General features: G+C 34.1%; 1 protein-coding gene across 2 annotated transcripts in view; it reads right to left on the bottom strand.

Moving 5' to 3' along the window:
* Positions 1–821: 821 nt before the first annotated feature.
* ABCE1 (ATP binding cassette subfamily E member 1) overlaps positions 822–24,956 on the bottom strand; it is a 29,087-nt gene continuing 4,952 nt past the window's right edge. Inside the window, exons 2-18 of one of the 2 annotated variants that reach the window (XM_020978285.2) lie at positions 22,627–22,799; positions 21,354–21,439; positions 16,256–16,353; positions 14,675–14,792; positions 13,909–14,046; positions 13,436–13,505; positions 12,850–12,946; positions 11,647–11,736; positions 7,897–8,018; positions 5,514–5,735; positions 4,367–4,426; positions 4,223–4,281; positions 3,954–4,064; positions 3,733–3,875; positions 3,470–3,592; positions 2,227–2,338; positions 822–1,348 (exon numbers count right to left, since the gene is read on the bottom strand). In XM_020978285.2, the coding sequence (XP_020833944.1) occupies positions 1,301–1,348; positions 2,227–2,338; positions 3,470–3,592; positions 3,733–3,875; positions 3,954–4,064; positions 4,223–4,281; positions 4,367–4,426; positions 5,514–5,735; positions 7,897–8,018; positions 11,647–11,736; positions 12,850–12,946; positions 13,436–13,505; positions 13,909–14,046; positions 14,675–14,792; positions 16,256–16,353; positions 21,354–21,439; positions 22,627–22,729 (1,800 nt within the window). In that variant the 5' untranslated portion in view covers positions 22,730–22,799 and the 3' untranslated portion in view covers positions 822–1,300. Of the gene's footprint in view, positions 1,349–2,226; positions 2,339–3,469; positions 3,593–3,732; positions 3,876–3,953; positions 4,065–4,222; positions 4,282–4,366; positions 4,427–5,513; positions 5,736–7,896; positions 8,019–11,646; positions 11,737–12,849; positions 12,947–13,435; positions 13,506–13,908; positions 14,047–14,674; positions 14,793–16,255; positions 16,354–21,353; positions 21,440–22,626; positions 22,803–24,956 lie in introns of both variants that reach the window. The other variant, XM_020978284.2, reaches the window with a different exon arrangement.

The raw sequence follows: 24,956 nt of genomic DNA on the forward strand, positions 1-24,956 counted from the left end.
ATCAAATAAATCTCAAATATGTAATGCTTGTGGTCAAGTTAACAGTGAAGTAGAGGAGACAACGGTAGGCAAATAGGCTAGATGAATAAAGGGAAGGTCTTTTTTAAGGCATATTATTTGTTGGTAGATGGAAAAAAAAACAATGACAAAAAAAGTGACATGAGAAAAGTTCTGAAGGAGGCAGGAGGGACTGGCATGGATCAATAAAATAGGTAAAAACAATAGCTCTACTGAGTAAGCACATTTACTAGCAAAAGGGAGTCAGGAGGTGATGATACTGAGGGATTTTTTGAAGTGAAAGATGGGAGTCTAAGGAAATTCAAAAGAAAGGGTCTCTATATTTCTTAGTGAAATGAAAGGCTGGGTCATCTGTTATGATTTTGAGGACAGAGCAGGCAGCCCAAAGAGCTCGAAGCAAAGTTGCTGTGGATAATGAGACAAAAGTTATGCCATTGATAAAGTTAGGATGACAGAATTGTCAAGCAGCAACAAAGGCCCAGCTAAAGTTATGTATCATCAATTTGCAACATATGAATTCAGCTTTAAAAATGAAATTATTAGAATGGCATATATTATTCAGGAGAAAAGCTGATGTGCACCTGATTTTTGGATTTAGGATGATTTTGCTTTGCAGGTTTTTTTTGATAAATATAAATCAAATTAGAAAAGCCTCACCAGAAAAGTTTTAGTAAAAGTTTAGTATCTGGGTTGACAAAATGACCTATTTTCCAGCAGCATCCCTGCCTTCCCCCAATAATATTCTTCCCTAGTATATTATAAAGGTATATTAACTGTATTCAGTGAAGACAAGACATGCTCTATACTTCTGATGGATGTTTATTTATCAAATCCTCACCTTGAGAGTCTTTGACTGGCTTTTTAAAATAAGAGCAGCTTCTATATCTTGACATACATGGATAAACCATATTGTACAGAAAACAGAGCTTAAAGATTTTTAAAATTGGAAACACTGGTCAGCATTTGGTACATGAATAAATTACACTTATAGTGAAAATCTCCCCATAAGTTTTGAAAATCTGGAGGTAATTCATATAACTTGAAATGTCTTCATCTTAGAACATTACACAAAGAATGGCTTTGTCAATGAGTACAGAAAAGTGGTAGTGTCTGATATTTAGAGTATAATAACATACAATGCTACTAGTTTTTGATGTTAGATAAAGTAAATCATATTTCAAACTCCAGATTATGTGGGGCATTCTAAAACCTGATTAAAGTTTTATACACCAAAAATTCTGATTATATTTAGTTGTAGAAATGTATTGTCAATATTCTTAGCTTAATCGTCCAGGAAAAAGTAGTTTCCACTCTTTTTTTGTTCAACATCCTATGGGAAAAAAGAAAAACAATCCAAGAATCAATATTTTATGTTCTACTTCAAGAAATCTATCCCTCAACCAACACCTGCAGATGAACTCCTCATGGGGATGTTTCTGGCTTACAGACTTAGATACAAGTTCTTTCTCTGGGAAGCTCTCCAGTTGTTTCCTCTAGCCCCTTCCAACTACCTTGCCTGGGTCTTTAAAAAGAAAATATTACATAACATTTTAAAAAAATGGTTGTCACTTTATACAGTTTTACACTGTACATTAATTCAATAGTTACTGAACAAACGTACAGGAGAGTGATGCTAAGTATGATGGATCTGGAGTCAAACTGGAGACTATACCCAAGGAAGCTTAAAATCAAACACCATGTATGGCCAAATATCAAGGTCTTAGTACAAATAAGTATAATATCATCCTTCACTGTTTCTATAGAAAAATAAGACAATCTGTATCATCTTTTAGTAAGTTCAATAATGACCATATATTTTCCCAGGAATGCTGATACACTTGCCATGATGCATTCAATAATTTTCCCAAATGGAATCCAAATCTATGACCTCACTGGAACTCAATTTTAAAAGATCTAATTCATGAAAATAAACATATATTCTGACAGTTCCATATCTTCAATAGGGAAGTGGATGGAGACAATGACAAACAGTAAATATTTGAGTTCCTCCTACATAAAAGGCCTAGTACCTAATGATACAGAGAAATGAACTAAGATGCCTCAAGGGACAGTAATTTTCTTCTAAAAGAAAGGAGAGGATTTCTTGGGCCTAAGTTTTTTTCCCCATTTAATTCTATGAGTTATCAACACTAAGATAATAATTATCTTAATACTAATCATCCTCTTCAAGACAATGTTCCCACATACCTTGATTGAATTAAGTTTATTTATTCTTGGCCTGTAGTTGTTTGGATCTCTTCTGAAAGTAATTTCAAGCTGAGACAAAAATTTATTCATACCAGCCAAAAGGGTTTGAGGACTAGGAAAAAAATATTTGTGACAAAATTTTACACAGATGAAAATGTCTAAATATTGACTTTTACTAAAATACAACTGCATCTTTGAGGTTCAAGAGACTATCTGCTAAAGTCACACTCAAAGAATGGCAAATTTATATATTTTTTTATTGGATATAATTACTTATTGTTTAATATAATCATGGCCTGTGCTCTTCATCTAGATACAGAAATATACAAGATGGAACTACTGCCTTACCAAAGTGTTTCAAATAAAATATGTTTTCTCGAGCTTCAAATTCAACAATTTGTTTTAGGAGAGAAAAGGGATTCAACAGAGAAAAAAAAAAGATTAACCTGGTCCTGGACAGAAAGAAACACTTTTCTGCCTATATGATGAAGGAAAATGAAATCTTTTTCATGTTTTAATTTAGCCGTCTTTGAAGTAGAGATCTCTACCACATATAACACATTGTGTTTTAATAAACACTTTAGAAATTTAATAAGTACTATGTAAACTGTGTTAATTTTAGGATATTTGTTTCCTTGTAAGGAAACCCAATTCTTGAACAAACAAATATACATTTGGAAATATCAAAATAACTAGAGCTTGAAAAAAACAAAAAAGCAGGGCCCTAAGCTGCAAAGGTGATGCCTCACCTAATCTGTGGAAAATGTCTGATTTTGTTGGGTGTCTTGCTTTTATAAATGACTTTTCTGAACTTTCAGTAAGCTGAACAGGGAATAGAAAGATAGGCATGAACATAGCTGAAACTTGACCCTGGTTCACATTCTAGAATACTGAAGTAGTAAGTAAGGAGAACTGCCTATAGATAACTCACTCTATAAACTCATGCATAACTCTGGATCTTTAAAAGTAGACCTCTGGGTTTGCAAAAACAAAGGTCTTTTCCAGGCCCACTATTCTAGAATTTTATTCAGTTGGTTTGAACTTTGTGGGCCTGGTCCTATGTATTGGTAAAGCCTGTCATTTCTGGTTATGCCCCATGCACTTCCATTTCCTTAACAAATGACCAACCAGTCAAATTCAGAGATCCTGGAAGACTGATATGCTTTATACATTTCTGGGAAGGTATTAGTATTAGTCATCTATTCATATTTGTATTAACTTACATAAATATCCAACATCTTACCTGTTTGCAAGTGTGTTCTTAGATGGAATGCCATCAAAAACGATGACCCGATCTGCTAGATAGGTGGCCATGATAAAGTCATGTTCTACCACAAAGGCTGTCTTTTTTGCATGGAGAATGAAACTAAAACAAAAAAATTTTGAAATATTTTCAATATGGCTTCAGAAGGGACACCAAAAAAGCATATTCAAAGTTTTGTTAAGCACTTTTGTGTATGAGTACACATACCCGCGAATCACACTCTAATGGGCAAGACAATTTACCGTTTGACAACTCTGGCTGCCATTAGACGCTGCTCAGAATCCAAGTATGCAGATGGTTCATCAATTAAATAGACATCAGCAGGTTTGCCCAGACAAAGAGCTAAAGCAACTCGTTGTAACTCACCACCAGATAACGTCTGCACCTATGTGGAGAAGGGGTTTGGTAAATGTTGTAGTAACACGAATATATAAAAAGGAAAAAAAAATTCAGGCCTCAGTACCTCTTGATCTATGATGTTTTCAATCTGCAGAGGCTTCATTACATCAGTGACAAATTGTGGGTGAGTATAAGCATCTCGTATCTTCTCATGTAGTAACTGGCGTACGCTTCCCTGTTTTAATTTTAAAGAAAAACAAACAAAAACAAACAGCATTTATAGTCTAAATAATTGCCCCCAGTATAATGAATGGCAAAGAAAATACAAATCTGTAAATAAGATTTATATCCCTAATGATTTCCTTTTATCAGCAGAAAACAAAAATAACTCACTGTTGATTTGGGACTGATCTTCTGTGGTTTATAGCTGACATTAAGAACTGGTACCTCCCCTAAAATATAGAAAGCAACTATAATAAAAATGGTCTTATTGTCCAATTTTGAAATTGGCATAAATGCCAAAGATTTAAACATTACCTCCTTCATCAGGTTTAAGTCGGCCAGCAAGCATTCTGATGAATGTAGTTTTACCAGTACCTGGCAAAATGAAAATGAGGAAGATAATATAACATGTAAACATGAATTCTGACAATTAAGGTTTTAGTGAATTACTAATAAATGTACAGTGAGCATTCTAATTTCAAGTCAGACAATTGGTAATTTAAAAAAAAGGCAACCTAGAGACATGTATGGGCTTGGTAGGTAACAGAGAAAAATACAATGAGATTTGTTAAGAATCAGGTGTTGCTTGGTTTTTATCACTGAATTTTAAACTTGATAATTAAAAAAATATATATAATCTGGGAGCATCACAGGTTGAGCTTTGGTTATTTTTTCTGACCAAAATGTGTGTCTAAAACAAAGGTATATAATATAAACTTCTAGTTTCCTCAGGATTATTTTCTAATGATTGTCATGCAGGGAATAAACTTATCTTAATGAAAATTCACTTCCATTTGCTATATTCCTTTAACAAGAATACAAACACCTACATTAAGTAGAGTTTTAAAATATAACAAGCAACTCAATTTCTTCTGCAACAAATAGGAATTTGATTTTTGCAAGATGTACGGTACATTTAAAAAGTCTGTGCTTTTTTTCCAATCATAAAGGAAATAGTCAACATGTCTGCTAGCCAATTAATTTCACAGCTACGCTCTCATAATAATGGCAATCTAATGCTATAAATGTTGGCAATAAAAGTGTCTACGGTGGTAGACTCACCTGAATTTCACATAAGGAATGCTCCAAATGGAGATGAACATGGAGTTTTTTTTTTAAGCTGGGTTGCCTCTGAACAACCAATTTATCCATTATTTCCTAGTCAGAATCCAAGATGAATAACTTCCCTATCAATTTATACACAGAAAACTCTGCTCAGGAAAAGTATCTTATTTTTAATGAAGAGGTTTCTTTCTTAAATGTGCATATAAACTGAGTTGAGTGACAAAGATTTTAATGAGAAGTTAAGGTACGTTGTCACAAAAAAGTCTGTAGCTGAACCAAGGTCATAAAATCAACCCAAACCCCCACACCCTCAGACCTATAACCCAGCAACAAGATCTTAAAAACATAAGCCTGTTGTACATATGTTGACAAAATTATCATAAGTTATAATACTTACCATTTTCTCCTAGCATCACCATGATTTCAGAGTCTGTGAATTCTCCAGCAATGATTGCAAGCTCAAATTCGCCCATTTTTTTCTTCATTCCTGGATATTTATACATACACATCTTTTTCACTTCTTCCTCATTTGCTGTCTCAGCCACTTTAAAAACCAGTGATGCATCTCTGAATCGTAAATTTTCAGTAGGAACATAACCATCTAAGAAAATATTTATACCTGTTGGAGAAAAATAGTACCAATAACAGGGAGACAGAGTGAACTAATAAATCAAAATACTATAAAGCCTTTTAAATTACAGGTGACAATTCTGCATGAAAGAGGATTAAGTTAGTATTAAAGCCGAGCATCAATTTCCAGTATACAGATAATATATAGATAATAATATATATTATACAGATATAATTTACATAATATAATAATAATATACAGATAATAAGTAACACTATCTCATTTTTTTGGTCCACATTCTTCGAATGACTAAATATCATGTAGTCTTAATGTGAGAGAAATCCCTAATCTTAGTGTTTTTTTAAACAGGAAAGTTATATTAAACTTGGGATAAAGTATCTGCCACATTATCAACATTTCAATAGCTTTCACAGTTTTTTCCCAATTAGAAGTGATTAGGTAGGGATGGCATTACAGAAGAATTTGTTTAGTATTGAACAAATCTATCAAGAATCTGTGCTGATGGGTGATATGAACTCAAAGCATGGGAAATCTGTCTACCTCTATGGATCGTAATAAATCTATAACTAAGTAAATAAGCCTAGGGAGTGGACCCATATAAATAGGTGCAAGAGGAAGGGTTTGAACCCATATCATCTGTGCAAACAAGTACAACCACTCTCTCCACATCTAATTTAAGTTCAATAATTATTTCTACAAATAATTCAAGAACCTTTAATATATGGGCAGAAATGGATGGGATATAATATGCATCCATGGCAGAAATATCCAATTGATGAAATCACAGGTCTACTAGAGAATATGTGTGTATACACACAATCTTCACGAAGTGAAAGATGCAAGCTTAATTTTAAAAAAAAGACAAGCTATATATTTTAAAGTAGTGAATTATTTTCTATTTTTAAAGACTAATTTTTTAGCTGCATTGAAAAGTGAACGTTATTTTAATTGTCACTGTATACGAGGGACAACCATCAATCTAAATGCCAGAAATTTAAATGGCTAATAAATATAATGCCTTATCTATTCTAGCATATTTTCTTTTTGTCCATGTTAATTTTTGAATTTTAAACCACGTTAGTTCTAAATGAAAATTAAAATTAGATTATTTCAGTGGTAACAAACTGAGACACTTAAGATTGAACGTGAACTCTTTAAAGCCCCTTCTATGTCTTTGCCTTCTTTCACATATAAGGAAAGCTGTTTAATTCGCCAAAAATTCTCAAACTAGAACTCAGTCTAAAGGATGAAAAATTTTTTTTCTATTTTCTTTTTTTTTTTTGTTAGGCAATTGGGGTTAAATGACTTGCCCAGAGTCACTCAGCTAGTGAGTGTTATGCGACTGAGGTCACATTTGAACTCAGGTCCTCCTGACTCCAGAGCCGGTGCTCTATCCACTGAACCACCTACCTGCCCTTATATTTTTGAAACATTTAAAAATCTGAGTGTAGTTAATTGCAGTCTTCACTAATCCAAAAGTATTTTAATATATCTAGGTGCTCAGAAAGCATATTTCTTGACTAAGTTTACTTTTAGTTCTAAAATGCTGATAATTATGGATAGATATCTACTGTAGCCAATGCTTAATTAAGGTCCGACCTGGCTGCCACATATTAATAATAAGAATACTGGTAAGAAAATAAACCCAAGAGTAGTAACTGGCCTGTTATGAATCATTTATAAAAAAAAAATTACTAGGAAGAATTAAAGTTAATTTGTGATCTTCCAAATCATTTAAAAAGCATTTTACTCAACAAATGTTTGAGATGTTCCAGGACCATGTTGGGGATGCAAAGACAAAAATACGACATAACTTCAAGAATGAAATTATGTATCACATTCTACTATCCAAGCAAAAACACGACAGAGAGAGAGAGAGAGAGAGAGAGAGAGAGAGAGAGAAGAGAGAGAGAGAGAGAGAGAGAAAATTTGATGCCAAGATATTTTGTCTTCTCAAATTCAGAAGCTTAACATCAAGCCATGTGCCCAACTGTTAATGTGTAAATTCTGTTGGCTGATTAAGTTGTTACCAATTTCATTTCAGGTGAAAAATGTTTTGAATTATAAAAAAGTTTTGTTTTCTAATAGGTATAGTTGTAAGTCTAGAGAATCTTTATATTTTCTATATTAATGAAAGAGAGATCACAGGATACAAGAAAATTTTTAAAAAAGAAAATTTTAAAATTACCTTCTCTTACGCTAAAGGGCATAGTGACAACACCATAAGCACTTGGCACTCCATACAAACAGCAGATGAAGTCAGAGAGATAATCTAAAACACTTAGATCATGCTCTACAACAATGATATATCTGAAAATAAAACCAGAAAACATTTTAAGTTTTCTAATTTAACATGAATTCTTATCTATAAAATTTTGAAAATCATATTAAAATGAACATCTTCAGCAAGTCAAGGCTCATCACTAGGAAACAAATGTGAAATTTCTCTTCAAAAGACTTCGAGCAGCATAGTTCAACCAGATTCATCAAATATCCATAAGAGTATAATATCATTTACCTATGTTTCCTAAATAGATTTATTAAATGGAAACCATCCTACTAGACTGAGATGTAGCCCAAGTTATATGCACTATCTTAAACACTTTTAAGTGTGCTTTAAAAAAAAATTTATTTTTACTGACTCGCCTCCCTCCACTGACAAGGTCTTCCCTTGTAACCAAAAAGTTGAGTCAAGCTGAACAAATTAACTGGCTACGTCTGAAAAAGTACTCCTCTAGTTTTCCACCTCTTTGCTGAGACAGATAACATGCTTTTACTAGTTTTCCATGTTTCCCTTTTACATTTTTGTCATGTATCCCATAATGCATTATCTTTCAATTCAATTTACATACTGAGCTCTACACTACCTGTATGACTTAACCTTCCCAGGCCTCAGTTTTCTCATCTGAGAGTGCTGTGCTAAATGGCCTTTGAGGTCTTTTCCCACTCCAAAACCATCATTCTACATGCCTAGCACTGTGGGAGGTACCACAAAGGAAAGATGTATATAAATGAAACAATTAAAGGACAGCAAAAGATGGAATCTGCCAGGGTTTCTACAGTGAGCTGCTTTCATCACAAGTGACGTTGGAACTATCACCTCAATTTTTGAAGGGCTGTGTGATGAAACAGAAATCAGCACTTAAGAAGATGAAACCTAGAAGACTGCAAGACTGGACCAAACATATACATAAGAAATCTGTGCTGGCAGTATCACAGTTTTAAATGAACAATTATTTAGAGTATCAATATTCAGAAGGGCTGAAAGTAAGATTCCACAAGAAAGGAAGGAATTAGAGATGGTATTATCTCTAAAGACGTGGCGTGATATAGTGGACGAAGCTAGTTATAAAGTCAAAAGACCTGCTTCTGAGACCCACTTTTAAGACATATTGGCTGTGTTACCTCAAGCAAGTAGCTCAACTGGGTGCCACTAGGCAACTGTAGGAGACTACAAACTGGGGAGGTGTGTCAACCTGGCAGAGGGAGTTTTCTCATTGGAAGTTCCCTTTGCCAGTAAAATCACAGGTTCAGTCCCATCCCATTACCAATAAAAACAGGAAGAATGAGAAGATACTAGAAATCAGTGGCATACCTTCTTATTTCTAAAAAATATCTATGAGAATGATTTCTGCACACATTTTATCTCAGATAAAAACAAAAAGGCAATAGGTAGGCTATAACAGATTACTTCCTAAGCTGACCATTTCTACAGAATCATATTGTTGACACTAAACATATCATTTGTTGATTGCAAAAAACAACAACAAAAACCAACCACACAAACTCTAAATCCTCTTAAAACAAAACAAAACATTCACAGCAGCAAAACACTGCCTTGGGAGTTTTTCACAGTGTCCCCTCCCATATGTTAAAATAAGGGTTTGATAAAATATTTCAAGAGAGACATTTGCTATTATCATGGATAGAAAGATTACATACAGATGGAGAGATATTTGTCAGATGCTTCAGTTTACAGAGGTTAAGTTCACTGTATCAAGTTTGGAAATGTGACAAGTCATTCTGAGTGAGATCTATCATCACTCAAAAGATCAGCCTAGGAATTCAACAGAAAAAAATCTAAGTGGATGAATAAAACAATGCCTAGATTACATCATGTAGTTGGGTGGATGATTTAGAGTAAAAAAACACTGTCAATGACTTGTGTGACACAAGGGTTGGCCTTGTGTCAAAAGTGAGGTATAGATGTACAACTCAAGCACTTACTATACTGGTATCTGTGAAATATTACAAGAATCAGCCTCTTCTATGGAGTGTTTTTGTAAAGACACATATAAATATCAAATTGTGTATGAGAAAGGGTAGATGAGTTGCAACTTATGTCAGTGGCGATATACAAGTATTTACTGAAGAGAAAGAATCTAGTTGTCAAAATGTGTAACATGGAAAATACAATGGAGATTAGGAAGTAGTCAGTATTGGTTAAAGCTAATACAGTATCAAGGAGTTAATAGGATTCAACAAATTCGTTTTACAGGATGGGAAGAAGGAATAAGAACAAGCAGTACAAAACAAACTGACAAGGACCCATTCACCCAGACTCTTCAGCTTAATCACTCATTAAGTTGCAGGCTCATTTGTTGTGCACCTCCATACTTCCCAACTAGGTCAATCTCTTGCTGTACATACAGACCATTGTGACACAGAACTATACCATTCAGACATCTGTATTTTCCAGTGTTTTGTCATCCCATTCCCAAAAATGCTGATGTTGTTCTGAGAAGACTAGCACTGGCACCCAGACTTTATATCTAATTATTCCGACAATCTATACAAGACAGGTTCTCCTAGTCTTCAAAGTTTGCCTTGATCTTTACTCTAGGGAGTAAATTTAAATCCTGCCTACTCCTCTGATCACACAAAAAAAATGTAAAGATGTAATTCTGATACTATGTGATAGCTTTTGGTAATTTAGAGAATAAGGTGCTATGATACATGCTTCTCAGCTCTTTTTGTCTTCACACATAGCTGCTTACTGTTTAAATCAGGTGCCTTTCAGCTGGACAGGTAAAACTAGGGTTAGATTATAGAAGGCTTAAGTAAAATAATGAAGAATCTGGATTTGATCAGACATGCAATATTATTATTTAAAATATATGTTATGCAATATAATATTAAAATAAAATGGTATAGTGGAAAGAGCACTGGACACGGAAACAAAGGTCCTAGGTCTGAATCCCAGTTTCTACACTTATCTATGACAAAGAGCAAGTCAATTTATCTTAGTTTCCATTTTCACATCTGTAGAAGAGGAATGCATCACGTATCTCAGAGAGCCACTGTGAGTAACATGCTTTGTAAATCTTAAAGGCTACATAAATGTATTTTTGTTATTCTTCAATAAAGGAATAATATAAAAGTAGAATCTGACAATGAGTTTGATGGCAATAGATAGGATAGACTGAATTAGGGGTAAATGAGAAAGTAACTAGACCAGTTAAGAAGTAACTCAAATATGAAGTTACAGGGTCTAGATTAGGATTGTACTAGTATAATCATTTTCTCCAAGGATTTGGGGACCATCTTAATGCTACAGAATACTCAGGCTGACCTGAAATTGTATAGCCAGGCCATAAAAACTTATCTCTACAGCCTACCAAGACTGAAGAAGATTATTATTCAACTGGAATCTGGAAATAAAACATAATTAATGAGAAAAATAATGGCCTCCTCTCTTCTACTTTCTTTACTTGTTCACATAGGGTACCCACATATATATGGCACTTTGGTGGGCATGTGCTCTATGGAAAGTGTTAAGTATTTTTTGGTGCGGTCCATTACCTGTGATTCTACCCACATATGGAACTCCTAGTGTGTCAATGTCCTTCACTGATACAGACAGATCTTTAGGAGCTTAGAACTTGGGGGGAGGGAAGACCTAACAAAATTTAAGTGTCTGTAAATACCAGGTACTTACCTATCAGGATTTATTAGTGATCGTATAGTAATAGCAGCCTTTAGCCTCTGCTTAACATCTAAGTAGCTAGAAGGTTCATCAAACATGAAACTACAAAGAAAAAAAAATACTCAACATTTTTGAAAGATAAGAATTATAAATTATACATATGCATATACAGAGATTATCTAGATTATCTATCTATCTACCCACCCACCCATGCCTATCCAGTACTATCTTGAAAGCCACTGGGAAATAAAAAAGGATGTTTTTAGAGAATTTGTTGGATCCAGAAGTCAAGAAAGGAAAGTTGATATAATAAGCAAGGAACAAATTAGATGAACTGAACCAAAATATCTTCCATGACACTGCTTGAACTTTTTACTTTACTTTGCCAAAATTCCAATAATTAGAGATGAATTGGGGCTAACAAACATCTTTTTTGAAACATCTGATTACCCCAATAGGAAGGTAAGTACACTAATATGAATTAATTCAATCAGATCATTATTTTCCTCCTAATATTTAATGGAGGTAAAAATGGCAATTCTTACAAGGGTTGTGGGAAGAAAGGAGTATGTGTGTGAGTGTGTGTTTAAGTGTAATTTCTTTAAGCATGAAATCTGTTAAGGTCTGAGTTGGGTGCTTAAATGGGAAGAAGACAGAAGCATGATGGCAATGGATGCTTGGAAAAAGGGATTTTGGAGGTTGCTAAAATAAATTCTATGCCATTTCCCCCTCCTTCCTATATATAACATGGTCTTCCATTCACAACTCTGAGCTGTACTGCACTGTAACTACATTATGGTTGTTAAACAGTCTTTGGGGGGTTAGTTTAGGTACCCAAACAAGAACCGTAACATAATTTTTCTGGGAAAAGGTATTCCCAGTACCAAACAAGTGACTTTGCAAATGAAATTCTAGAACACATAGCATTAGTAAATTAGTGGCTGCATTAGGGGTTTCATATATGAAACCTAAACATTTCTTCCTACTTGAAGACAAACATTTATCAAATGAGTAAGTTTTACACAAATGAGTATCTAACTGCTTCAACATTCCCCCTAATGCAGAACTTTTAATGCTATGCTCTCAATCTGTAGTAATATGAAGCTAACATTTATATAGATTATCATATACATTATCTCATTTGATATTAAAACAAGACATAAATTTACAAAATAGTTTAAGAATTAAGGTACAAGAAATGCAAAATTAACATACATATCTGCTTTCTGTATGCAAACAACAGCGCAAGCAAATCTTTGTAACTCTCCTCCTGAGAGGTCCTCAACATTTCGTTCTTTGAGATGAGTTAAGTCTATAACAAAAGAACAATGAACCATTATATTTAATATAATAATGGAATGGTTAATACACACACACAAAAATGGTTTTATCTTTTTAATAGCTCTTTGGAATTTATAAGTGTTTTTCACATATCTCTGTGAACTAGGCACATATCTCTGAACTAGGGAGTACAAATAACTTACCATTTAAAAGATGATGAAACTGCAGCTTGGAAAAAAAAATGATTTATACATAGTCATACAGCTAGTGAAGAGCAGGGACAGGAAAGTCTGATTTTAAGGCATTGACCTATTTTTCACTATCATATTCTTAGGTAAATTCATATCTGGTTTTGAGTATCTTGTGTTTTGAGTAAGTATATTAAAATACACAAAATTAATAATAATGCCAGAATTAACAATGAGTTTTTAATTAGTATAGGCAATCCAATATTATCTATTAAAGGTACTATTTTCTATGTGTTAATGCTCTAAATACATTTAAAAAAAAAATAACTTACCAAGCTGCTGACACACAATAGCTTGTGTCTTTGTTTCATCCTTCCGGTCCAAAATAGAACCCACAGTGCCCTGTGGGAAGGTATCAAACATGCACATATATACATACACGTCAAGTATACACGTACATATACACATACACACACACAGATATACAACTTTGTTGTAATAGCATGCATAATACAATCAAACAAATATTTATGAAGTTTCAGCTATGTGCAAGGATAAAAAAAAATGAGAAGAGATAGTCTCCGTCCTCAAGAAGCTTACAATCTAGTAGGGGAGATACACCCCCCCCCAAACACTATAAATAAGATTATGATTAACTGAACAGTAGGGATGAGTGGCATGAAATGAGAAATGTCCTGGTGAGTGACATTTAAAGGGTTAAAGAAAGTTCCATATAAAGTATACAGTGTACTCTCTTTGTGAAACAATAATTCTAATACCCAAATTCTTCCAATAAATGACTGACCTTTGCAGCTTTGGGAATCTGGTCCACATACTGAGGCTTGATAATTGCTTTTAGGTCATCTTCTAGAATCTTTGTGAAATAGTTTTGCAACTCAGATCCTCGAAAATAAGTCAAGATTTCTTGCCAATCTGGTGGATCCTTGAAAAGCAAGATATAAAAGGACCTGAATACAGTGACTAAAACTGTAAAGCACAATTGCTGGGAAAGGATCTGACTTAATGGAGCAGCAAATAAGTACAAAACTCCCTTCAGAGTAAAGTATTTAAAGGAGTTTCACCAATGCAAAATATTTAAAATATGTTTGTTTTCTATCTTCCAGGAGTGACATAATGGAAAGAATAACGGATATAAACTCAAGGACCTAGGTTTAATCAGGGCTTTGCTATTTACTGTGCAACTTTGGGTAATCTGCCCTTGCCTCAGTATATCCTCATCTGTAAAATTCAAGTGAGTGTTAGGCTAGATGGTTTGAGGGCCCTTCCAGTTCTAGAGTTATGACTTTTAAGGTACCATCCAGCTCTAAGTTCTACACCTCTTTAGAAGGGGGAGAAAACATACGAAAGCAATGGTTAATAAATTGACAACTTGGGCTCGTGAATCCCAAATGACCACTGAAATACAGTTTCTAAACTAAGATAATTAGAAAAACATTAAGTACATAAAACTTGAAATTAATTTCATTCATTTTATTGAATATTACAGACATTATGCCAAAAGGCAAAAAAAATTACCTTAAAGTGTTAATGTTCAAAGAATCAATACCTACATCATATTTTCCAAGGTTTGGTTTTTGCTTTCCTGCTAAAATTTTCAAGGCAGTTGATTTTCCAATACCATTAGTTCCAACTAATCCCAAAACTTCACCTGGACGAGGGATAGGCAACCTGTGTATGTAAATAAAAATGCTAATAATGAAAAGCACAGACTTTGTTACGGAAAAGCTGTAAGTTGTTTCTGGATCACTTACTTAAGGCATCTGCACCACACACATATGTCCAGTAACAAGCGAAAAGGTAAACTGTACATAAAAGCCAGTTATTATTGGCAATTAGAAAATACAGCCAAGATTAACTTTAACTGTTAATTGTTAGAAATGCATCCATGACCAGCATAACTCCTAATTTTGCTTATTCAACTTTCTTTCAGAGATCACTCTGGAGCAATATGTTTTACCCTAGCATATAACGCTCACTTATAACACGAAAAAAGCAAAATATTTTGACATATGAAAATTTTATATAGCGGGTTTAAGTCCCCCCAGTCTTTTTTTCTGGCCTGACAATTTACTTACAAGGAGGAAGTGCCACATCAGTGAGACATTCCACCTCCTTCCCCCTGCAGCAGTGGGTCCTTAGAACTGGCAGGTTGAGAAATAGCTTTTCATTAGCAAATCTATACTACTATATTCAAAATGTAAACGCCGATCAGAAAAAAAATTCTCATTAAGAACAGTATACATTTTTCTGTTATTCAGTTCATTTTATGTGGTGTTTATAACTAAGCCTCTTAGATAAATAGAATCAAAGATCAATTCCAAAAAGGGATCTATCCACATTAGTATGACTATAATCTGCTCCTAAATATGATTGTCAAACCCCTTATCTGACAACTCTTTGAAAAATACATACATAACACACTCAATTGGGTAAAGAAATCTATCTTACCCTACAGGAAAGTAAGGGGGAAGGAGATAAGAGTGTGATAGAAGGGAGGGGGTAATCAGAAGCAAATGCTTTTGAGTATGGACAGGGTGAAAGGTGAGAATAGAATAAAAGGGGGGCAGGATGGGATGGAGGGAAATATCAATAGTTTCACAACATGACTACTATGGAAGTGTTTTGCATGACTACACATGTATAACCAATATCAAATTGCTTGCCTTGTCAATGAGGGGGGTGGGGAGGGAGGAAGGCAGAGAATTTGGAACTCAAAGTTTTGAAAACAACTGTTAAAAATTGTGTTTTTTTTAACATGTAATGGGGAAAAATAAAATACCAAATAAAAAATAGTAAAATATTTTTGCATTTGCTAAAAAGAAAAATACATACACTATAAATAACAGTGATTATAAGCTGCACATATTCATGGAAGTCAGATTTCAGAAAAAAACGAGCTGGCTACATTTAAATCAATATGGCATATTTTGGAAAACATATTATATACTCAATGAAATGAATTTTATAAAGTTCCAATACTGTACTTCTACCCGGTGTATAATTAACAAACTTTTCTTCCATTTCCTCCTACCCTGAGGATCTGAAAGGCATACAAATTTAATCAAATGCATTTTACTTTAAAATATCTATGCAACATCAAAATAAAAAAGAAAGCTAGCTTGAAAATATACCTGTGAAGTTTGAAGGCATTGGCACAATATCGATGCGTTGTTTCCTTTTCTAGGTTGCTAGGTAAATTGACAATTGACAAAGCGCCAAAAGGGCATTTCTGTAATTTAAAGTAATGCACTTATAAATTACATTATTACCAAACCAAATACAATTTAGCAACTTTCTTTCAACTAGAGAGGACAGAATTATCGCACTCTTTTGGACCTATCCTTGCTTGCCACCTTAAAGAAACATCTTGATGCTGAGTGAAGTCAGCAGCACCAGGAGAATATTGTACATGGTAACAACCACACTGTACAATGACTAACTTTGATAGACTTAGTCCTTCTCAGCAATGCAAGGATCTAAGACATCTCCAAAAGACTCATGATGGAGAATGCTATCCACATGCAAAGAAAGAACTATGGAGTCTGAATGCAGATGGAAGCATACTATTTGCTCTTTCCCCCCCTGTTTTGTTTCTTCTTTCTTGTGGTTCTTCCTAATGGTTCTAATTGTTCTTTACCACATGACTAATGTAAAAATATTTAATAAGAATGCATACGTAGAATCTATATCAGATTGCATGCGGCCTTGGGGAGAGGGAGAAAATCCAAAACTCAAAAGCTTGTGGAAGTGAATGTTGAAAATTAAAAAAGAAATTAATAATAAAAGAAACATCTGCCCTGAAGCACTTCTCTGATTGGTGATGCCCTCAAGGGGCCACCATGTTAGGAAGGACCTCCACCATGCTTCACCTCACTCAAGCCTGGACCCTCACCTGCCACTTTGGAAAAATTGTTTAATAAATGCTTGTTGACAGGCTGACTTTACCAACTGGCATTTCCTTCCTTGGGCCCACCATTTTTCACCCATACCTGGACTCCTCTTCACTTGCTTCCTTACCCATGTGTCTCTCCTCACCCTTTTTCTAGCTCTCCTTTATGTGCTGCTTTCCCTTATTAGAATGTAAGCTCCTTGAGGGTAGAAATATTTACCTATTTTTTGTATCCCCAGCTTAGCATAGCATCCCGAACATATTAAGTGCTTAAGAAATAATTTCTGCATATATAATATCTATATCTATAAATATTTAGATAGATATCAAATATGGTACTGAAAGAACAGTTTCAGTAGTTTTAAAGCTCAGAATGAATTGAAGCTGGAGGGGAAAGCAAAGGACAATAATTTCTTTAATAAAGTTATACCGGAGAATTAAGGAGCCAGTAAGACAGTATTTGGTTGGTCCTTTTACTAATCATCTGAGCCAGATGAATTACATTTTCTGCTACTGAGGTAATCAGGGGAATATGAATGCCAAGTAATTTTCAGTGTTATTTCAAAGGTCATGGAGATGGAAAAGGTACAGTTCTAGAGAGAAGAATGGTAAAGAAAGCCCTTCCAGAGGGCTCTAGAAGGCACAGGAAGGAGATTTAACAGGTTAGTCCACAATGTACAAAGTCATACTCCAGTAATAGACTCCTTGAAAATTAGATCACACCCGATAGTGATCGATGACAATGACATGAGAACAGAAGAGGTATAACATGACTGGAGAAGGATAAATAGTATTGCAATTTTCAAAAAAGGGGAGAGAAATGGGTTTGTAAATTATAAGCTAGTGAGCTTGACTCTCATCCCTGCCAAAATTCTAGAACGTTTTATTAAAGAGATAGTTATTAAACATTTAGAAAAGAAAGCAGTGAGCACACTATGAGCCAACATGACTTTAGGAAGAATAGGATATATCAGCTTTATTTCCTTTTTGATAGGGTCACAGAAAAATTCTGTAAATATAGTTTACCTAGATTATAAAAAGCATTAGCAAAGCATTTTATGCTATTTTTGTAGAAAACAGAAAGACATGTAGTTCCTTCCCTGTGTTCTGATTTTTCTTTCACAACATGACTAATGTGGAAATAGATTTAATATGATTGTACATGTATAGCCTACTATCAGATTGCATGCCGTCTTGGAGAGAGGGAAGGGGAGGAAAGGGAAAGGCAAAAAATGTGTAACTCATAATCTTATAAAAGTGAATGTTGCAAACTAAAAATAACTTTTTTTTTAAAAAAAAGGAAAACAAGGACATATAGATGAGAAACTAATATAAATAGATGCATCTGTTACTGGTTTAATGGCCAGCCTCTGAGAATAGTCAAGTCTGAGAGTGGCCTGACGTCAACTTGGAACAAGTTCTCCAATGGAGTGCTCCACAGTTCTGTGCTGCTGAACATTTTAAATCAATGGTTTGGAGTAATTTTATTCAATTCAATGATTTGGATGAGGCATAAATTCGTATGAAATTTGAAGATGACACAAAGTTAAAATGAATAGCCAATAACATTAGATGAGAGTTAGGATCCAAAAAGATACTGACAGGCTAGAACTGAATTGAATCTAAGATGAAATTTAATAGTATAAATGTAAAATCTTACCCCTAGGCTTAAAAAAAGTTCACAAATATAAGATGAAGGAAGTCATGGGAAGATAGCAGTTTCTCTGAAGAAAAAAAAATCTGAGAGATTTAGTGCACTGCAAGTTTAATTAGTCAACAGTGTGACATGGCAACCAAATACACTTAAAACAATACTGTACTATATTAACAGTCAAGTTTCCAGGAATAAGAAGTTACTAGTTTTGCTCTATTCTGTCCTAGTCAGGCCACACCTGCCATTTCAGTACTTCACTCAATTTTGGGCACCAATTTATGAAGGGCATTGATAAGTAAGAGAGTGTCCAGAGAGGGCAAGGAGAATGATGAGGGGATAGGTGATCTTGAGTCTCTGCTATCTAAGGATCAGATGAAAGAACTGGAGAGGTCTAGTGTGAAGAAAATCCAGGACATGGTACCTTTTTTTAAATATCTGAAGGGCTGTCAAGAAGAAGAGTGATTAGTCTTATTTGACTTGAAGACAGAGCTAGGAGCAAGAGGCATAAGTTACAGAGAATTAATTTAGGTTTGATGTCAGGAGAAACTTCTCAACAATTAAGAGCTAACCAAAAAAGTGGAACAGATCAGATTAGGACATAGTCTCTTCTCCTCTGACTGGTGTTTCTGAAGTAGAAGAGAGACGACAACTTCTGGGGTATATTATAGTAGGGATTTCTTTTTGGATACAGAATTACTAGAGAGATAAAGCCCCTTTCAACTCTGAAGCTCTGCAATTCTTCTAGTGACTCCTTATACAACAAAGTATAAAGACACAGTGACAAAAAGTCTTTTCAAGCTGCATTACTGGAACAGGGCAGTTATTTTTTAGGCTGCTTTATCTAACTGTAAACATCCCATGAATCAGATTCTAGAAAAAAATAGCCATAGCAGATAGACTTATTTGGAGTTCACTTCATTGCCCTTCTACCTAAAAATGAACGTGTGTTTTAAATTCTTTATCAAGTTCAAAAACTTAAAAACCATGAGAATGGTCAACCATTTGATAGCTATTGATTTAGACAAGTTCTATTCCTAGCTTTTATATTAACATGACAACAAATGTTTGGTATGGACTTATTTCATCAGGGTTGGGAATTTTTTCTTCCAAGGCAGATCAATTATAGCTCTGCAACTTACAGTCTTAAGAGAACTGCCACCTAGCTGCCCCAGAAGTGAGAATTCTTGAAATGGAAATACTCACCCTTAGGGCGCATTAGAGGTGGGGAAGGAAGTAAGCATTTTGTGGACCTCAATCTTAACTGAACTCAAATGAAAGTTTGACACACTCAAAGAGGTTAGCTTAGAAATACATTAAACTCACTAGGGAAATAAGTGGTGACAGGAAAGACGGATAGGGGAGAGTGAGACAGTACAATTGGAAAGGGAAGCGTCTCAAATAAAACAAACGTCAGAGGGATGTTTATGAAAGGGGGATTAAAAAGAGAAAGGATACAACAAGACATGGATATCTACAACTAGACTATGTTAAGAGAGAAAAGTCCAAAGGAGTGTAATCAGTCCATTCCTTTTACCTTCTTTCCTCACCTTCTTCTTCAAAAAGCACTAAGGGGGAATTGGGACCAAAGAAAGGAAACAATTCTCAAAGGATATAATGGAGAGGAAAACACACCTATTAGTCTTAACCTTGAATGTTAAAGGAATGAACTCATTCTTAAATAGGAAAAGGGTGGCAAAATGGATTAAAGTGCAGAATCCAAAAATGTGTTTTCTATAAATTGAAAGCAATAGCATTTGTTTTGAGAAAGGCGCTGTGGGATACAGTAGATAAGAGAACTGACTTCACTGTCAGCATAACCTGAGTTACGGTCCCACCTTTGATCAAGACTGCCTAAACCTAAAGAAGGCATCTATCAAATCTGGTTATCGCACAATGTGGTGGTTACTTGTACAATGTTCTCCTGGTTCTGCTCATTTCAATCAGCATCCACATATTTCTTTAAGGTGGCAAGCATGTCATTAATGTGGATTAAGAGGTATGGTAGCTGTTATTTTAAAAAACAGGCATACAGTTCCAAATAAAAACTTAACAATATTAAAACTTTATACATCGATTTCTAGTATGTTTACAGAACATCAGTCTTAGAGGAAAAACTGTGTAATATTCATAAGTAAAAAAAAGAACCTAACTGAACAATTCAGATCATTAATTCCACAGAGAACGTTAAAGGGATTTTTTTGCTGCTCTAAAAAATTCACACTTAAAAAAGAAAAACCACAAGTATTCCAAACTTTTATAATTCAAACATACATTTACAATCAAGCCAGAACTGGAACATGTCCAAAAATTCTAAAGTGATACCAAAGGAGAGATTCCTTTTCTCCATATTGTCTCCCCTTCCAAGATTAACAAAATAGAGGCTATATATGTAAACCAATAAAGGTTTATAACAGAAACGGTTTCAATGGTACGTATGCATGTATGTATACATATATAAGGATAACATCTAAATCTAGCAATAGTTTTCTCCATATATAATAAACATATTTCATACATGATTATATATTATTATGTGATAATCATATAATGGAAGAATACTGTATTACTAAATTTTGATATCATCCTTTTTATTTTGCCTCTTAAAAAGTGATGTTATTCACAAGCTTTTACTTATTTTTGACCCTAAAGCTGCCATTGTAATAAGAACAAAGGGAAAATCATTTACCTTAATACAAATACCACATCCAATGCAAAGTGTTTCAGAAATCCATGCTATTTTGCTCTGTGGTGTGACCTCTATGCATAGTTTTCCTGGTAAAAGAAACAAAGCACAAAATATTTTAACTAGTGTAACTGTGAATGGACTTACTTATTCTGACCATGAGACAATGATACTAATTTAGCCATTAACTTTGTAATTTTGGGCAAAACAGACTGGTGAGAAGTTCAAATATTGATGTATCTGTTGAATGCAAGATTTACCACAATCAGGCTTCCAATACATGTCCTAGTCTTTTTTTTGTTTGTTTTGTTTTGCATAACATTCCACACTGAGAATTCTGTGCTAATCAAACTAGTTTGCTAGTTGTTTTCCTATTTTATTGGATCCTTTCCTGCCTCTGTTCAGATACCTTCTACAACTCTACCTGTTGAAATCCTTTTTGTTAATATAAAATCCACTTCAGTCTTCACATTTTTCATCAAATCTTTTCTGATTCTACCCCAGTTAAAAGAGATGCCTTCTTCAACCTCCCCCTAATTTCTCCTTTTCTTCCCTCTATTTCCTCCTATGCCCTTATTATATCCCACTCTGTATTAAGAGTTAGTTATGGACATATCACAGAATCTGAGAACTGAAAGGGACTTTCGCAGTCATCTTAAACTATAAGCTTTTGACAGCAAGGGACTATGTCATTTTTTTCACCTTTATATTTCCAGTACCTAACCCAGTGTATTGAACATAGTCTGTGCTTAAGGTTTATTAAATTCTAAGTGTATACAGTATGTTATAAATTTGCCTTGGAAATGATAAAACTAGGAAGGATCTTCCCAATAACCTATTAAGTAGGTTATTCAACCTATCTATCCTATCTCTCCCTGTCTACTATTCTTAACCTAATCTGTCAAGCAAAACTACACTCAGAATTTCTCAGCTTTGCAAGAGTAACAGAAATGATAGGATTTGAATGTTCCTTTGAAAGTATTTATTGAACAATCAACCTGATTGATTGTGCTTGTTGAATTCTACACTGTAGATTTTTCATAAAGTCTGAAAAGGGTTTTCTTCCTTATTAATTGGAATTCTCAGGTCTACTTAAGCATTTTAATACAAAACAATTTTCTCTCAGAAAATTAGAAAAAAAACTGACATGGGCATTTCCTTATATGGGAATAAAACTATTAGAACAAAAATGTCAAGTCTGTACTCAAAATTTAAGCCACATTATTTTGTTTAAACTCGTCCCTTTTTATTGAAATAATTTACATTAACAACTTACCCATTCGCACTACTGGACAACTCTTTTTGCACTCCTGTCGGCATTTCTTTGGCTTACATTTGTCATGATTGACAATAGCAATTCTTGTTAATTTGTCTGCCATATTCGTCAATGCAGGTTTACAATGTAGCAAGAAAGATGACTTTGTAAGCAAGAGAAGCAGGAACCCAGGTCTTCTTCATTAAAATAGGAAAAAAAATACTGATTAAAAATGAATCATGACAAACTACTTATGTGTCAAAATGTTAACATTAACTATTTTTATCTTCATATGAAATCTTGTCATATCAAAAAGTCTGAGTAGGTCATAGGTCCAACAAAGAAAAATATAGTGTGAAATACAGAATTAACAAACGGCAATAAATAACTCAAATGAATTTTCTGTAACATCATTACCTACAACGGACATGTTATGAAACACTTGCATTATGTTTGAACATGAGCATTCAGTTTCTACAAAATAAAGTAGGTTACATTCTTGTCCACAATTCTAAAATAAAATATTTGAAGATATGCTTAAATTCACATCAGTTACAGAATCAAAACATACTAGTGTTAAACGGAGCTTCACTGTATTTATCATATACTTTTTTATCTGTTACAGCACAAGCTGAAGTAAAAGCAGATTTGTTTTTTGACTATTTCCAAGAGGATTTATCTGGGGAAGAATTAGGGGGACCTCATAACAACACTACTTACCAATAATAATTGTATCTTGGTATTATCACTTGTAATCAAGTTCAAATACCTTTGTCTACTGAAAGCTTATACTTATAAGAACAATGAATAAAATACATTAAAAAACACATGAAATATTTGGAGAGTCAACCTACCCACACTTCAAAGAAATGGTAACAGTAAAGGCAAAAACTGAAAGGTCAGAGTAATAAAACCCTACATACTGAATGTAGATATTAAATATTATTAAGAATGCATCCTCCTAGTAGCTCAACTGTGAACTAAAAATCCTCTCTGCAGTTCAAAGAACATACATTTTTAAAATGTTTAATAGTGAAAAATACTGTAAATATCATGGATAAATAAATGACTACTGAATTGAGAAGGATGAATGGCACATAAAAAAGTACAGGAAATGTTACATTTAAGTTAACAGTAGATTCAACTATATAGTATCAGTATCAAAGTGAACAAATGCTAATTCATTAAAGTCTAGTGTATTAAGGCTAGCATAAAGGATATTCTTAGAATGGTGATTAAATTATACTATTCCAAAAAGTCCCCCAAGCCTCAGTGTCAATCATATCTCAAAATGTCTACAAAGTTTATGAAGCTGTACAATAGAAATAGGATCCTAAAACTAGGTTTTTCTTAACATCTGTATCAATAATCTCTGATCAATTGGTAGGATTAAGTATGGATGGATGCAGTCCAAGATATTTCCAATTATTTAAAAGAAATTCTCTAAACACTTCAATATATTTTTTTATTAAAAAAAAAATCTTGGGGAAGGAGAATGTTGAGGTCCTTTTCAATTTTAAGAGGTCAGACCTCACTGATTTTTAGTATTTGTTCAATACCTATAACATAAAAAAAGGAGACTTTATGATCCCTAAAGTCCCTTTCAGCTCCAAATATTAAGATTTACCTGTCATTTAATCACATCTCTTGAGCAGAAGCCCTGTAATTAAGCTTTTTTCTTTGTCTTGTTTTTGTCCCCCAGTTTCGTCATTATCAATCTTTTCCATACCTTAAAATGGCCTTAAGCATCTGAAACACAACTTGTCTAAAATAGAAATCTTTTATCTTCCTCTCCAAGATTCTCCCTTCTTCCCAACTTTCAAATGACTGTCAAGGATACCACCATCCCCTCAGTCATTCAGGCTCCAACCTTGGTGTTATCCTCAACTTATCTGTATTCTTATCCAATTTGTTATCAAGTCTGGTCATTTCTAGCTTTACAACATCTCTCCTATATGTCCCATTATCTCCAGCTGCAGTCACATCCGGTTCCGTCAGATCTTGACTATTGTAATAGCCTTCTGATTGGCCTCCCTGCCTCAAGTCTCTCACCAGTCTAATCCATCTAGGTAAATTCTTTACTAAGCCTAAATAATCTATAAAACCGATGACAATTGCTAAAAATCTTGTCTATAAATTACATCACAAATAAACCTACATAACTATATAACTCAGCTGTCAAAAGTGATTTTCCTAAAGTGCATGCCTGACCATGTTACACACACCCCTCCCAACTAAAACCACTGGCTCCTACTTCTAAGATCAAATATAAAATCCTGTTTAGCCCTTTGCAACCAGCCTGACTACCTTTCCAGTCACAGGCTTTTCTCCTCTCTATGCTAAAGCCATGC

The sequence above is a fragment of the Phascolarctos cinereus genome, unplaced genomic scaffold (assembly GCF_003287225.1).
Source record: "Phascolarctos cinereus isolate Bilbo 61053 unplaced genomic scaffold, phaCin_HiC Scaffold_9;HRSCAF=440, whole genome shotgun sequence".
Classification (NCBI taxonomy): Eukaryota; Metazoa; Chordata; class Mammalia; order Diprotodontia; family Phascolarctidae; genus Phascolarctos; species Phascolarctos cinereus.